We start from the raw sequence: 13222 nt of genomic DNA on the forward strand, positions 1-13222 counted from the left end.
TTCACGAAGCGATGGAAGAGTTTCCACGGAGGCCAGAGCTTTCTCGGCCAGTGGGAGGGGGGGTTGTCATCAGGGGTTTGCAATCAAGAGTCCCCGGGGCGCCCCAGAAGAGCAGTTAACCCGATGGGGAGAGTTCAGCGGTGTGCCCAGCACAGCCCCCGGCTCTGATGACGCGCCACATTCCTTTGCAAACAGAAACGCCAACAAAAATGTGGGCGATGAGTCCGTGTGTCCTTTATACGCATTTTATTGGCACACGCTGGAGCTGTTTATGCAGATGAGCGGGAGGACGTCCAGACGCGCATGCGCGCCCTCCAGCCTGCGGTATAAAAGGCCCTGCGCCGGGGAGCTCTCCACTCTCGCCTGGTACACCTTCCCCTGCACAGTCTCTCCGAATCCTGCTCACCCTCTGCCACCATGACGCGTTTCTTCTGCTGCGGTAACTACTTCCCAGGCTACCCTTGCTACGGGACCAACTTCCACGGGACCTTCCGAGCCACCCCCTTGAACTGCGTCGTGCCCTTGGGCTCCCCGCTCCACGGCGGCTACGGATGCACCGGCTACGGCTCCCTGGGCTACAGCTTCGGCGGCAGCAACGCCAGCAACCTGTGCTGCGGGTACGGCGGCAGCTGCTGCAGGCCGTGGGGCTCGGGCTCCGGCTTCGGCTACAGCACCTACTGAGGGCTCCCGGGGGCTCCGGGAGGCGGGGGCTCAGAGCGGCCTGAAGCGCAGCGACCGTCTTCCTGCCGCCTGGCGTGCTAGAGAGAGAGAGACGTCCCCCGCCTTCCGCCGACTTCTTCCGGACGTCTGGGCTGCGATGACGCCCAGCGAGCCGCCCAGGTGTCAGCGCCGAACAGGGACGCACCTGCAGCCGGCGGGAGCCGGACGCATCTCTCCAACAGGCCCGGGCTGAAGCCGGGAAGCTAGGAGTTGGCCTCTTCCGGCGGCTCTGCTCACGGGCCGATGACTTCTGCACCAACGTCGCTGCCTTTCGGATTGGGTGTGGGAAGGAGGGGTTCTGCTGCTGGTCTCTTAATAAACCTAACTTACTGAGCACGCACGTTTTTGTTCTGGCTGCTTCTTTCACGGCGCTTTCAGGCTTTTGAGCTCACCAGCCAGTGTCCGCCTGCCCCGGGCGACTCGAGTGAAGACTTACTCTGAGTTCAGACTCCACGTGAGGACAGGGCGGGGCCTCACCTCCTGCCCCTTCATGCTGAGATTTCAGTTCTGAAACATTTCATTACGCCGTCCTAAACTTAACCTAAATACACGTAACTGTTAGGGTTTCTCCATGCTGACTGTGAGTGGGAAGCTGTTCCAGCTGCTGAACGCTGAGAGGGTCTCTCTCCTCCTCCCCTTCGTGACTGCTCCGCTCCGGTGGTCCCCCTGTCCCCAGTGCCTGTCTGCAGGACTCGGCTGTGGACGGGCCAGAGCCCCCGGGCTGCTGGGAGAGCTCCAGCTGCGTGGACTCAGTGATGAATCTCCGTGTCCAGAGGCCCGAGATCCGGCCGGCAGCAAGGAGACAGCAGCTGGAATCACAGAGCAGTTCCCCCCTTTGATAGGCGGGCTTCACGCCTCTCGCCGCTTCCCCTCCGGGCGCACGGGCAGCCGTGCTAAAAAGAACCTTGTGTTCTCCGGAGCAGCAGACGCCACCCGGTGCCCTGGAACTACGCGGTCTGTGCTTGGAAACAACGCCTGTGCTGCCTCCGGAGAAATCTCTGCTTCATCGAAGCAAAACACTTTGCGTTAGGATCAGAGCAAACTCATGGCACAGTTACCACGCCCTGCGTGTTTCAGAGAAGGTGCCCCATGATTTCCACGGACTCAAGCGGTGAGCTCTCTGCCTTCTGGGCACAAAACCCCGTACAGGCCCAGGGAAGGCTTGTTCCCGTGTGTGTGTGAAGTCTGCTTGGACTCTGGCCCCCCCGCTAAGAATTTGGGGCCTGTAAAAACCCACAACACAGGGAACTTTCCAGAACACGCGGTGAGAGGTGGAGGACCGGCGGCTTCCCGAGCTGTGCGCAGCAACGAGCTCTTTCTGGCTCCTTCCAGCTCCTTCTGGCGGCTCCACGCTCCTTCCACACCTGCCCGCTCCCTGACCTGCTCACCAGCTGTTGAAAATGGGGACAGAAACCACTCACTGTGGAGTTTTGGGGGTTCAACCCAGTGCCACCCGGGCTGGGCGCAGTGCAGAGGGGAGGTGGGCGGGGCAGGTAGCGCGACCTGCCTGCGGGGAGACCCAGGGGCTGCAGGAACCGCAGTGCGGCTGGGGCTGTGTCCTCACACTGCTTCCTGCTCTGAGGCCACAGGCCTTTGTGCTGCCGGTCCCGGAATCTCTTCATTCTGACTTAATTTCAGAATTGCATAGGAGTTGCTACAGTACTACTGCAAGGAAGTCCTGCCTGCCAATGTATTAAACGTTTACACTTTGCCCCCTTATATGTTATATATGGTATCCGCAATCCTAGTTATGCACACAGTAGTATCATGTGTATATACAGTATTTACATGCTGTCAAATCCACTTCAGAACAAACTGCAGGCATCATGCCCCCTTACCCTAGGAACAAGCACAGTGTGATGAGAAAAATTAGAAACTTCAGTTGATGTGATACAAACTTAGCAGCTTAACGCGGCACAAACCCGTCCTCTTCCAGTTCTGGGGGTCAGGTGCTTAAAGGCGGTGTGAGCGGGCTCAGACCCAGGCAGACCGGCTCCTGCGCCTTCTCCCGACTCTAGGGGTCGCCCCGGCGCCTGCTGTGCGTCCCCTTCTGTCATCTTCAAAGGCAGCGCGCGGTGTCTTCAAATCTCCCGCGGACTCTGGCTCTGGCCCTGCCGCCTTCCCGTGTCACTTCCAGGGACCTTTGGACTGCAGGGGCCCACGCAGATAACCCCAGACAACCCCTCCCTGGAGGCCGAGAGATTAGCACCTGAATCCCCCTGCAGCGGACAGGGCAGGTTCCAGGTTCTGGGGGACCACGCGCTGCCACCCACAGGTCCTACCGGGCAGTGCGCCTAATGCAGGGACTGGGTGGTGGTGGTGTTTTTAATCCTCACGGGTGGGGGGAGGCATGTTTATTGATTTTAGAGAGGGAGGGAGGGAGGGAGGGAAACAACGATTGGCTGCCCCCTGTAGCGCCCTGACTGGAGGCTGGACCCACTGCCTGTAGTTACGAGACGAAGACCCTCCAACCCACCCAACCACCCGGCCAGGGCACTGGTGTGAATTTCAGCAGAAAAAAGAAAGGTTTAAAAAACGATTTTCTATATTTGTGTCCTACTCTTTATTGCCCTTTACAGGAAAACTCTTTGTATTGTGATTTCATTTCCACTGAGGGTGGGGGAGCACGTACAGTCGTGGGGGTGGGGGTGGGGGAGGGGAGCGGAAGTGTTTCCCGCGTCTGAGGCCCGGCGCGCGCATGCGCACGGAGCCCTGGGTCGGACCCTCGCTGGAGCCCCCGCAGGCCCGGGCCCGGGTGGTCTCTAAAAGCACCGCGCCCTGCCCGGACGCCTGCTCCTCCCCGGGACTGGCCTCTGAGGCTCCCGACACCGCGCGGCCTTTGACAGCGGTGTTCGCGCTTCGGCGTCCGGTTCTCTCCTTCCCTGCCCCTCCCCCGTCCCTCCCCGGGATCTGCTTTGCGGGCTCGCCCCGCCCTTCCCGCGTGGACGGCTCCGTGTCCCAGGCACGCCGGGGGCGCTTCAGAGTTTCCAAGACTTTCCTAACGCACGACCTTGACTTTTAAGACAGAGAAATCTTGGGGGTGAACGTCCTAATTTTTAAATTTATCATTTTTTAATTTATTGATTGATTGTCAGACACACACACACACACACACACACACACACACACACACACACACACACACACACACACACACACACACACACACACACCCGACCTGGTGCCTCACTCACTCACGCGCTCATCCGCCGGTTCGTGCATGCGCCGGGCCGGAGATCGAACCCGCGACCCTGGCGCCCCAGCCTGCGGCCCCAGCGCCCCGAACCACCCGGCCAGGGACCTGGTTTTCACATTTAAACGTTTTTGCTTGTTTTTATATGGAGTGTATGGTCAGCAAAGGCTTTGAAGAGTCGTCGCTTCCAGTAGAGTGAGCTGGCCGTTGCTTGTTACTGGGCAGTCATATGAAACACCATTTCAAGGTCAGCGGAAGGACACGACCTCAGGCCTTCCCGTGGGCAACCGAAGGGTGGTGAAGTCTCCTCCCCGAGCCTGTCTGCGCAGGGACCGGCACTCCTTGTCTCGGCCCCGTCCGCACGCTCAGCTCGCGGGGCCGCGCCGCGCTCTGGAGGTGCACGCACGCCTGTGCGGCCTCTGGCCCTCGCGCGCCCGCGTCCCACGACGCAGCAGCCCTCAGCTGCGCCGGTCTGCACCCCGGAGGGCGGGGCGGCGATGCCACAAGTGGCCTTTCACCCTCCACAGCGGCTCAAGGCCTGCGGCGGACGGTCCCTTCCTCGGAGTTGCTTTCCTCGGTGGTTGGGACACGCACGGGGGTGTTGCGGGCGGGAGTCCGTGAGCCATGCTGCGTGCCGGCGTGGCTGTGGTGCCGCATTCTTCTCCCCGCACGCCACACGGGCTCCACCACAGACAGCCCACTGCGGTAATTAGGGGCTGGCTCCGACCATCAAGCAAGGAGCCGCAAACGTGGCTCCGCCCCAAGTGCTGAGAACGCCAGTTAGTGACTTGACGTCATGTCTCAGATCTGCCCCGAGGCTGGGTGGGCAGGCTCTGGCCCGCGTCCCTCGGGGCACACCGTGTGTGATCTTGACTGCAGGGCAGCCTGTCTGATCTCGGCTTTATTGACGCTTTGGGCTCGTAGATGTGTGTGTGTGTGTGGGGGGGTGGAGGAGGATGGGGGTTGTCCTGCACCTTGCAGCAGGGGTCCCCATCCCTGGGCCATGCACCGGGGCCGTCCGCAGCCTGTGAGGGCCCGGGCTGCAAGCGAAGCTCGCTGAGCTCCACCTTCCGTCTCCCCAGCCCCAACCCGGCCCCAGCCGGGGGTGAAGCCCCCCTGAGCTCTGCCCCCCGCCATTCCACAGTTAGCGGAGCAAAGCTCACCTGAGCCCCACGTCCTCTCGTTCCCGCCCCCGGACCCCGTTGGCCACGAAACCGGTCCGTGGTGCCAAAGAGGCTGGGAGCGCCGCCTGTCAGTTGTCCGGCAGCGTCCCTGGCCGGTCTGTGCTCCTCCTCTGTGCCAGACGACACCCCGGCCACGGCAGACACAGCCGCCTGCAGCCTCGGCCGAAGGCCCCGGGGAGTGGTGTCGCCCACGCTGGTGCCGCACTGAGGGGGTCGCTGAGCCGGGGCGAGAAGGTCAGCGCTCTGTGCTGCGCTGCGCGTCCTGCTGGAGACGGCACCGCCGCAGGCGCTTCCCACAGGACACCGCGCGTCTCCCACGGGGCTGCTCCTGCAAAATGCAGATCCCTCGGCCCCCGGCCCCCACCCCCCGGCAGCTCCCGAAGCTCAGAATCGCGGTTCAGACAAGAGGGCCGAGCGATCCTTGCAGAGACTAAACTTTTGAAATTATTGAGGCCAAGTCAATGCGTCTGCTCCGCGATCCCCTCGCTGCATCTTGCTTTTGCCGGGACGGCAGCTGGGAGCTCGTGCATGGGCCGTTGTGGGGGCACAGGGCGTGGTAGCCTCGCTCCTAATGGATTGTCCCCCGCCACCGAGGCAGAGTGGCTGTCCCGGCTTTGCAAGGACCCCGCGTTTGCCTCCTGCCGCAGGTGAGGTGGGGACCCGGGAAGCCAGACCACTTCGTTTGTCCGCCCCCCTGCCCCATGCCCTCGCCTCGCTCCGCAGTGAGTGGAGCGCTGGGGCTCCGGCTCCGGGGGTGTCGATTCTCTGTCTGGGACGCAGGTGGCAGTGGGGCCAACACCATTCACGTGGACAGAGGTGGACAGGAGTGCGGGCGCGGGGGTGGTGGGCAGGGGGGAGGAGAGACGGGACGGGACAGGCACCTCGGGCAGGACAGGCGGGGCGAAGGCCGGGCAGGAAGCGAGACATGGGAGGAACTGAGAGACCGCCAGTGAGACTCACGCAGAGTGAGTTGGGGACTTGTAGGTCAGTTTAAAGGTTAAGAAATATTTGTACCCTACAAGCAATGGGAAGCTATTGAAGTATTTTTAAATGATTTTATTTATAGTTTAGGAAGCGGAGAAGGGAGGGAGACAGAGAGAAAAAGAAGCACCAGTACTCGAGAGAAACATCGATAGCATGCCCCCAACTGGGGACCCAGCCCGCAACCCAGGCATGTGTCCCGACTGGGAATCGAACCGGTGACCTTTCGGTTCGCAGGCTGGTGCTCAACCCACTGAGCCGCACCGGCCAGGGCTGTGGAAAAATGTTGCGTGTGTCTGTGTGTGTTTGTGTCTCTCTGTGTGTTTCGTGACCAGATCTGCATCTTGTACGCCCCGTGGCTGTGGGCAGCAGGCTGTCGGGGTGGGGGGAGGTCCCTGGATCGGCTCTGAGGCCAAGGGGGCAGGGCAGGTCTATCGGTCGGCCGCCTGAACGGGGTCGTGTGGCAGCTGCTCACTCCGGACCCCTGCCACCCGTGACCACGCTCCTCACGCGGACGAAGGGGCTCAGCCGAAGCGGCTAGACCCACCAGACGGCTCTGGGGGCGGGGGCTGGGCGGGTAGAATCACGCAGGCGTCCTTGGGAGGGCACCGGGGGTCAGAGTCGCAGCAGGAGCTGTGACGGCAGCAGCAGGAGGTTGGAGTGACGCTGGCAGGTGACCACGGGACAGAGCGGGCAGGCCACCTCCAGGCACCGGCAGGCCAGGGGATGGAGGTTCCCCTCGGAGCCCGCGGCCTGGCCCGGACTGCTGGCCGCCGGCTGGGCCAGGGCAGCCAGGGACCCCGGTCTGCTCCCAGCCCCGGTGGGCGGGGAGTCACAGCACCAGGAGACCGGCAGGTGAGGGCAGACGGGCAGGAGCGGATTCCTGAGGTTCGAGGAGCTGAACTCCGCGGTGGCGCCAGGCTGGCCTGGCAGCCACGGTGCGGGGTGTCGGTTCTTGTCATTCAGACGGATCCTCCCGCGGGCGGGGTGGGTGTGAACCTTAATTTCACATCGAGAAGCGGATGCCACGTCTGCGTGCGAGGCCCGAGACGACAGCGGTTAAATTTCGTGTGCAGGTAGTGGTGGTGCGGAGGGGAAGTCGGATTTGGGGGCCACGGTGTCTGAGCATCGGGCGGAAGGAACCGGAAGGCAGCGGAGAGGAGGCGAGGAAAGCAGGGGTCTCAGCCAGCCCCTTCTCCGGGCTGGCCGCCCGCTCCGGAGGGAAGCTCAGAGGCCTCCTTTGTGCACTCCCTGCAGCCGGGATGGGAGCTGGTCTCCCCCGGCTGGTTCCCACCTGCCATCGCCCCGGACCCCTCACCGAGCTCGCAGGGAGGGAGGGCCTGGCCGGACAGGTGCGCCGAGGTGTCGCCGTGCCCGGGACACGGCAGAAGCTCAATAAATGTCTGCGAAAATACGTGTTTGAACAGATGAATGGAAGGTAATTACCGTTTTACAGAGTCACCACTGGCGTATAGTTTAAAAACTCGTTTGAAACCGTCCCTGTAATCTCTGCCACTCGTAAGGAAGGATGGCATCTTGAGGCTGGAAACGTTCGTCCTCGGAGCCGAGGAGACCGGGGTGGGGGGGGCGGGGGGAGGGGGACGCTTTCATCGCGTGCGTCGGAACGGACCGACTTTGAAGTCCCGACGCACGCACGGCACACTTCCCGCCCTCCGTAGCAGATCAGAGAGCAAGAGCGTTTCCTGCCTTCTGTGTCAGGCCTGCTCTGAAACCAAAGACCTGGGCGTGAGGAGAAATCCCAGTGTTTACCACATAACACCTGGAGACCGTTGCTGAGGCAGAGACGGGTGCCGGGCGTCCCCGAACCCCCAGACAGACACCTTGCACGGCGCCGTCTCGGGGGCGCCAATGGGGTCTTCCCCTCTCTCTCAGCCTTCACGCCCCGCGGGGCCCTGTTTTCTGGAGACACTTGCACAAGTGACGCATTTGAGCCGCAGTTCGTTTAGACGGCGGCCGCCGTCCTGCCGCGCCCCTCCGACCCGCTTCTCCGCATGTTGGGGGCACTAGAGGGGCCCCCCCGATGTTGGGGGGTCTGGGGAAGGGGCAGTGTTGGAGATGCGTGTAATTGGGTGTGGTCCCCAGTCCCCCTGCGCCTCGGTGAGCTGTTTCCGGCCACCCTGGTGCGGGGGTGGCCTCTGGGAACTCTGCCCCAGCCCTGCTCCCGAGAACCCCGACCTGGTGACGTGAGCGCTCAGGACGGGGGGCCGTGCTGGCGTGAGTCTGCGCCTGGCGTTCGGCCGGGACGCACGGCGGGGAGGACTCGGGTGGAAACGCAGGAGCCAGGGCCAGTCTGCGGGACAGATGGGGCCGAGCTGGGTCGGGTCGTCAGCGGGTGAAAATGCTGCTTCAGAATTCTGTGATGCCTGTGGTTCTGGGCAGTGTTTAAACGTTCGTGTGACCCCTGGTGACACTTTGACAAGTGTCTGCCACTTCGCTCTGCACTTTGGTGTTGCGTCCCTTCTGCGGACGGGGGTCCCCAGGCCGGCCGCTCCCGGGGGGGACCTGGGCCGGCGGGCGCCTCCTCAGGCCCCAGCGGGGTCAGCCAGCCGCCAGCTTCATTTCTGAACAGTGACGTGTTGGTGCATAGCGGCTTTCTCTAACTCTTCTTGGGTTAGGGCTTTCTGTAGGATTTCTAGACAAGCTTAAGCCCTGCAAATGGGCTTTAGGTGTTTAAAAGACATTGCCGTGTGATTTTTATTCACCATTGCTGCTCAGAGCCGGCGCTGGAGAGCAAAGCCAGCCAGTCTCTTGGGTGGGTGGGCGGGAGGGAGAGGAACTCACTGGGACGGAGCCTCGCGACTGAACTTGGGCATCGTTTCAAACCCTTCTCCTGTATGGACACTGCGCAATGCTATTTTTTGTTTGGCCTGTCTTTCCCCAAACGCCGCTGGCTTTTCGTCTTTCTGAGGCGGAGCGATGGGAGGACGACAGAGAGGCCATGTCAGGCACTGTCTGGTCCCAGTGGAGGGATCTGCCGCCGGACCCTCTCGTGCGTTAAGACAGAAGCTGCCTTAGACCCCTGCCCCTCACTCCCCAGCTGCCAGTCACGTGAAGAGTCTGGATCTCACGCTCTGAGTCACCCGGGGGGGCGGGGGGAGGGCCGCCGGTCGGCTCTGCTCCTGGGCCGGCCGGTGGGCAGCCGCCACTGTGATTAACCAATTAGTGGTGAGGATGCGGCGGAGTTTGGTGTTTGTCCAGGCGTCTGGCCTCGCCTTGCCCTTGGATTCAACCTGTGATCTCTGGGTGCTCCCAGACACCCCCGCCTCCACTGCAGGGACAGGGAGGAAGCTCCCCTCGGGGTCTGGGGCCAGGCGTGGGGGCCAGCGCGTAACCCGTGGGCGGTCTGTGTGCCTCCCCCCCCCGCCGCAGGGCCCCTCCCAGCTCCGCGTTCCGTGCCGGTCCTGCGCCCCGTGCCCTCCTGTGCCGCGCTCTCTGCAAGTTTTTGCCAAGTGCTCTATCCCAAGGCACCCTAACGCAGGCATCTGGTGACAGCCCAGTAGGTCTTGCACGACCCAGATTAGTTTGATGGGTCTTGTCGCTCCGTCCACTCACGTTCGAGAACCACACGTCTGTTTAGAGGGGAGCGGCTTTCCCTCCCTGTGCGGGGCCCCCGGTCACACTTGGAGTGAAATGATGCCGATTTCCGGCCGTGACCCGGCCCTCCCCGGGATCGCCGTTCCCGACGGCACTCTGGGGTTAGGCACTCTGGGGTTAGTGGTCCAGTGGGGAGACACGCACATTTGGGGGTAGCTTTCCCCACTCACTCTTCTGTTTTCTGTGTTATCATTTTCCACATTTACTTTAAAAAGTATATCAGGCCAACAAATCCTAGTTGTCTGACAACTGGTTTCTAGGATCATTTACAAATTCCTTTTTTTTTTTAAACAATGACAAGAGTATTCGTTCCAGCAGCGGCCTAGAAATGCGATGTCAGAGATAAGGCAGGTGAGACCTGCAGTTAACCAGGTGAAATATTTAACCTGCTCCTGGACAGGGCAACTGCAAGCTGAGGGGAAGGTGGGAGCAGCCCCCCCGGGGAGCCCCACCGCCTCGGTCCCGCCTGCGGCCAGAAAGAGGGTCCGGAACCGGGTTGTCCTCACACCTCGGTCCTCAGGCGGGCTCACTCCATGTCCAGCATGGATCTGTTGCATCATCTCAGCCGAGGGTCGCCCTGGAGACCCTCGGAGGGGCCCGGGCCTGGGCCCAGCAGTGGTCAGGCCCGCCCATGGCTGCCCAGAGCGCCTGGGCACCTGTGTATCTTCATCGCCCCGGCCCCCGAGCTCTCCGGTGCTTCCAAGCCAGCGCAGGGCCCTTTCTAGGGAGGGGACCCGATTTGTTGGAAGGAATCCTGCCAGGAGAGCTTCCTCCAGCGGCTGTAAAGAGGTCCCAGGTAGGAGTCAAGCACGTTAATGAGCTTTTGGGTGATGCAAATGGGCGACCAGAAGGACCAGGGCCCGCGCCTCTGGCCACACCCCTCGGCGGCGGGGTATATAAGCGCCGCGGGCAGGCCGGGGACCATCACACCGAGGACAGGCCTCCTCCCGCTCCCACACCTGCTTCCGCATCCACACCTGCTCTCCGGCACCATGTACTGCAGCAGCTTCACCGGGGCCGCCTTCCCAGGCTGCTACTGGGGCAGCTACGGCTACCCCCTGGGCTACAGCGTGGGCTGCGGCTACGGCAGCACCTACTCACCCGTGGGCTACGGCTGTGGCTACGGCTACGGCGGCTGCGGCGGGGCCCTCAGCTACCGGAGGTACTGGCCCTACGCGCTCTACTGAGGGCTGAGCCCCGAGGAAGTGGGGGAGACCCCGTCCCTGCCTCCGGCCTCACCTGCCCGTCGCGGGGTCCTCGCCTGCTCCCCACCTGCTCCCTGCCAGCTCAGCGACTGCGTGTCAGGCCTCGCCCCAGGGTCCCGGGGAAGAACAGGAAACCCACAAGCCACCTCCTGCCGCCTGCCCTGGGTGACGGCTGTCGGGACACCTTCGGAAACCTGACGTCCGCACGTGCATCCCTTTGGGATTTTCCCCGTCCTCACGGCCCTTGCCGAGACCAAGCCATGGCTGTGTCTGTCCAACTCCCAATAAACTTGCCTGAGTCAGCATGATATCCCCACCTGTGTGGCGTTTCCTTCTGGGGGGGGTGCCTATTTTCCGTGCACTGAATGGGGGGGCACGTGGGTTTAAATTTCTCACGGGGGTGCCCAAAGCCGCGAGAAAGCAGCTAGTCCTTGATGTTGTGTGATAAGCAGGCCAGAGGGGGCTGCTTGTGTTGGAAAGAGGGGAGACTGTCTCAGCTGTCCCTGAACGCTGGGACGTCCTTGCCCCACCCTGGTGCCCATGGTACGGTGGTCACCACCGGGTGCCCTCTTCCCCTTACCACTCCACCTCCTCCTCCTCCGGAAACCCTGGCAGCCCGGCCCTCTCGGTCGCTCCCGTGGCAGCACGAACGAGACCCACCGGGCTCCCGCTCCAGGGGCTGCTGGGCATAGGGTGAGACACCTCGTCTCCTGGCCAAGGGTTCGGGGGCATCAGGCCGTAGAGTAGCGGCAGCCGTGTGAGGAGTCTGAGAGTCTTCTGGGGAAGGGATAAACCCCCGACATGAAGCCACCGAAGATGTCTGCTCAGCGGCGTGGACGCACCAGGTTGGACGCCACGGAGGAGAGCTTCTTAATCTTCGTAGAGTTCATTCCAGGCAGTGCGTTTCACGCTTTAAAGACACGAGCACCTTTTCACAGACCTGGGGGAAACGTGGCCATAATGAGGAAGTGTTTCGGGAGCTACACCAGCTTTCCTCTGTGCTCCTGAGAGAGGAGAGCAGCATTTCTTTTATGAGCCAGATGAAAAACGTTGCAGCTCTCCTGCCCAGAGCATGTCCTGTGCAGGGGCCGGAGGGCCGGACCCGGCCGCTCCCCGTGGGGCATCGGCACGCGGCTGGGCCGCACACAGCTGGCCTTGCCGCCGAGACCGTGGTGGCTGCCTGGGGAGCTCCCTCTGGAAGGCAGTGCTTCCCCGCCGCACTGCATCCCACAGTCAGTTCCTGAAGCAGCAAAGCCGAACCCAACGTCCTGTTCAGGGGTCTGTTCAGGAGACTCTGTTCCAGCAGCCCATTACAGCCGACGAAAGCCCCGTTCTGACACTTTCTGGCATGCTGACTCATGCTGAGCATTGTGGAATTGTAATTTAGTCAACCACGCGGGTTAGAATAGAACAGGGAAAGAGGGATTTTTCAGGAACTGGAGAGTAACATGGAAATTAGAGGGCGACCTTTGAGCTGCTCTGGAGTGATGACCAAATCTGCGCTTGAAGGGCCCAGGGGCCCCCGGTCCCGGGTCCCTGAGTCCTGCATGCGCAGGACGGTCGCTGGACAGCCAGCCTACACCGCACATCCTGGCGCCTCGCCCCCAGGAATGCCGGCGTGGCATGTCTGAGGCGAGCTCCAGAAACCCGAATGTCTGTCCAGAGTAACTGAGGTGCAGCTGGCCAATAAAAACTGTGTGTGCGCGAGGTGCAGGACAGGATGGCGTGATGTGTGTGTGCATTAAGAGGTGATTACCACCACCAAGCTAGTTAACATTCCCATCACCTCATCCACTTGCGCTTCTTCCAGGTACATGAAAAGGTGCTCGACATCACTCATCATTGGGGAAACACAAATCAAAACCACCACGAGCCATGACCTCACCCCGGCCAGACTGGCTGCTATTAACCGAGACAGGACACGCAGGCGTCGGCGAGGGGGTGGGGGACAGAGCACCCCCACACATGGTTGGTGGGGACAATGCACATCTGCACAGCCACTTAGAGAAATCCGTGTGGAGGTTCCCCCAAAGGTAAAACTAGAGCTCCTGTGTGACCCGGCAGCCCCTCTGTGGGTGTGTGTCTAGCAGGAGCGAGGTCGCTGCCGCGGGGAGATGCGTGCACCCCACGGCCACGGCGGCGCGGCTCCCCAGAGCCGAGAAGCGGACACGGCCCGAGTGTCCCTGGAGAGACGCCTGAGAAAGACGCGGTGCAGATGACGCAGAACGTTATTACATCTCGGGCTGCTGACAAACCCAAAAATTAGTTTAATTTTAATTTATGATAATTTATACACCATTCAATGACAAGATGTTGTTTAAAAA

General features: G+C 61.9%; 2 protein-coding genes across 2 annotated transcripts; both read left to right on the plus strand.

Annotated features, from left to right (window-relative positions):
* Positions 1-417: 417 nt before the first annotated feature.
* On the plus strand, positions 418-681 carry LOC123827900 (keratin-associated protein 7-1). Its single transcript, XM_045852347.1, has one exon. The coding sequence runs from the start codon at positions 418-420 to the stop codon at positions 679-681; it is 264 nt and encodes an 87-aa protein (XP_045708303.1).
* Positions 682-10685: 10004 nt separating this feature from the next.
* On the plus strand, positions 10686-10880 carry LOC123827896 (keratin-associated protein 8-1). Its single transcript, XM_045852342.1, has one exon. The coding sequence runs from the start codon at positions 10686-10688 to the stop codon at positions 10878-10880; it is 195 nt and encodes a 64-aa protein (XP_045708298.1).
* Positions 10881-13222: the final 2342 nt, after the last annotated feature.

Source organism: Phyllostomus hastatus, unplaced genomic scaffold, assembly GCF_019186645.2.
Source record: "Phyllostomus hastatus isolate PE091 unplaced genomic scaffold, TTU_PhHast_1.1 phas_contig_948, whole genome shotgun sequence".
Taxonomy (NCBI): Eukaryota; Metazoa; Chordata; class Mammalia; order Chiroptera; family Phyllostomidae; genus Phyllostomus; species Phyllostomus hastatus.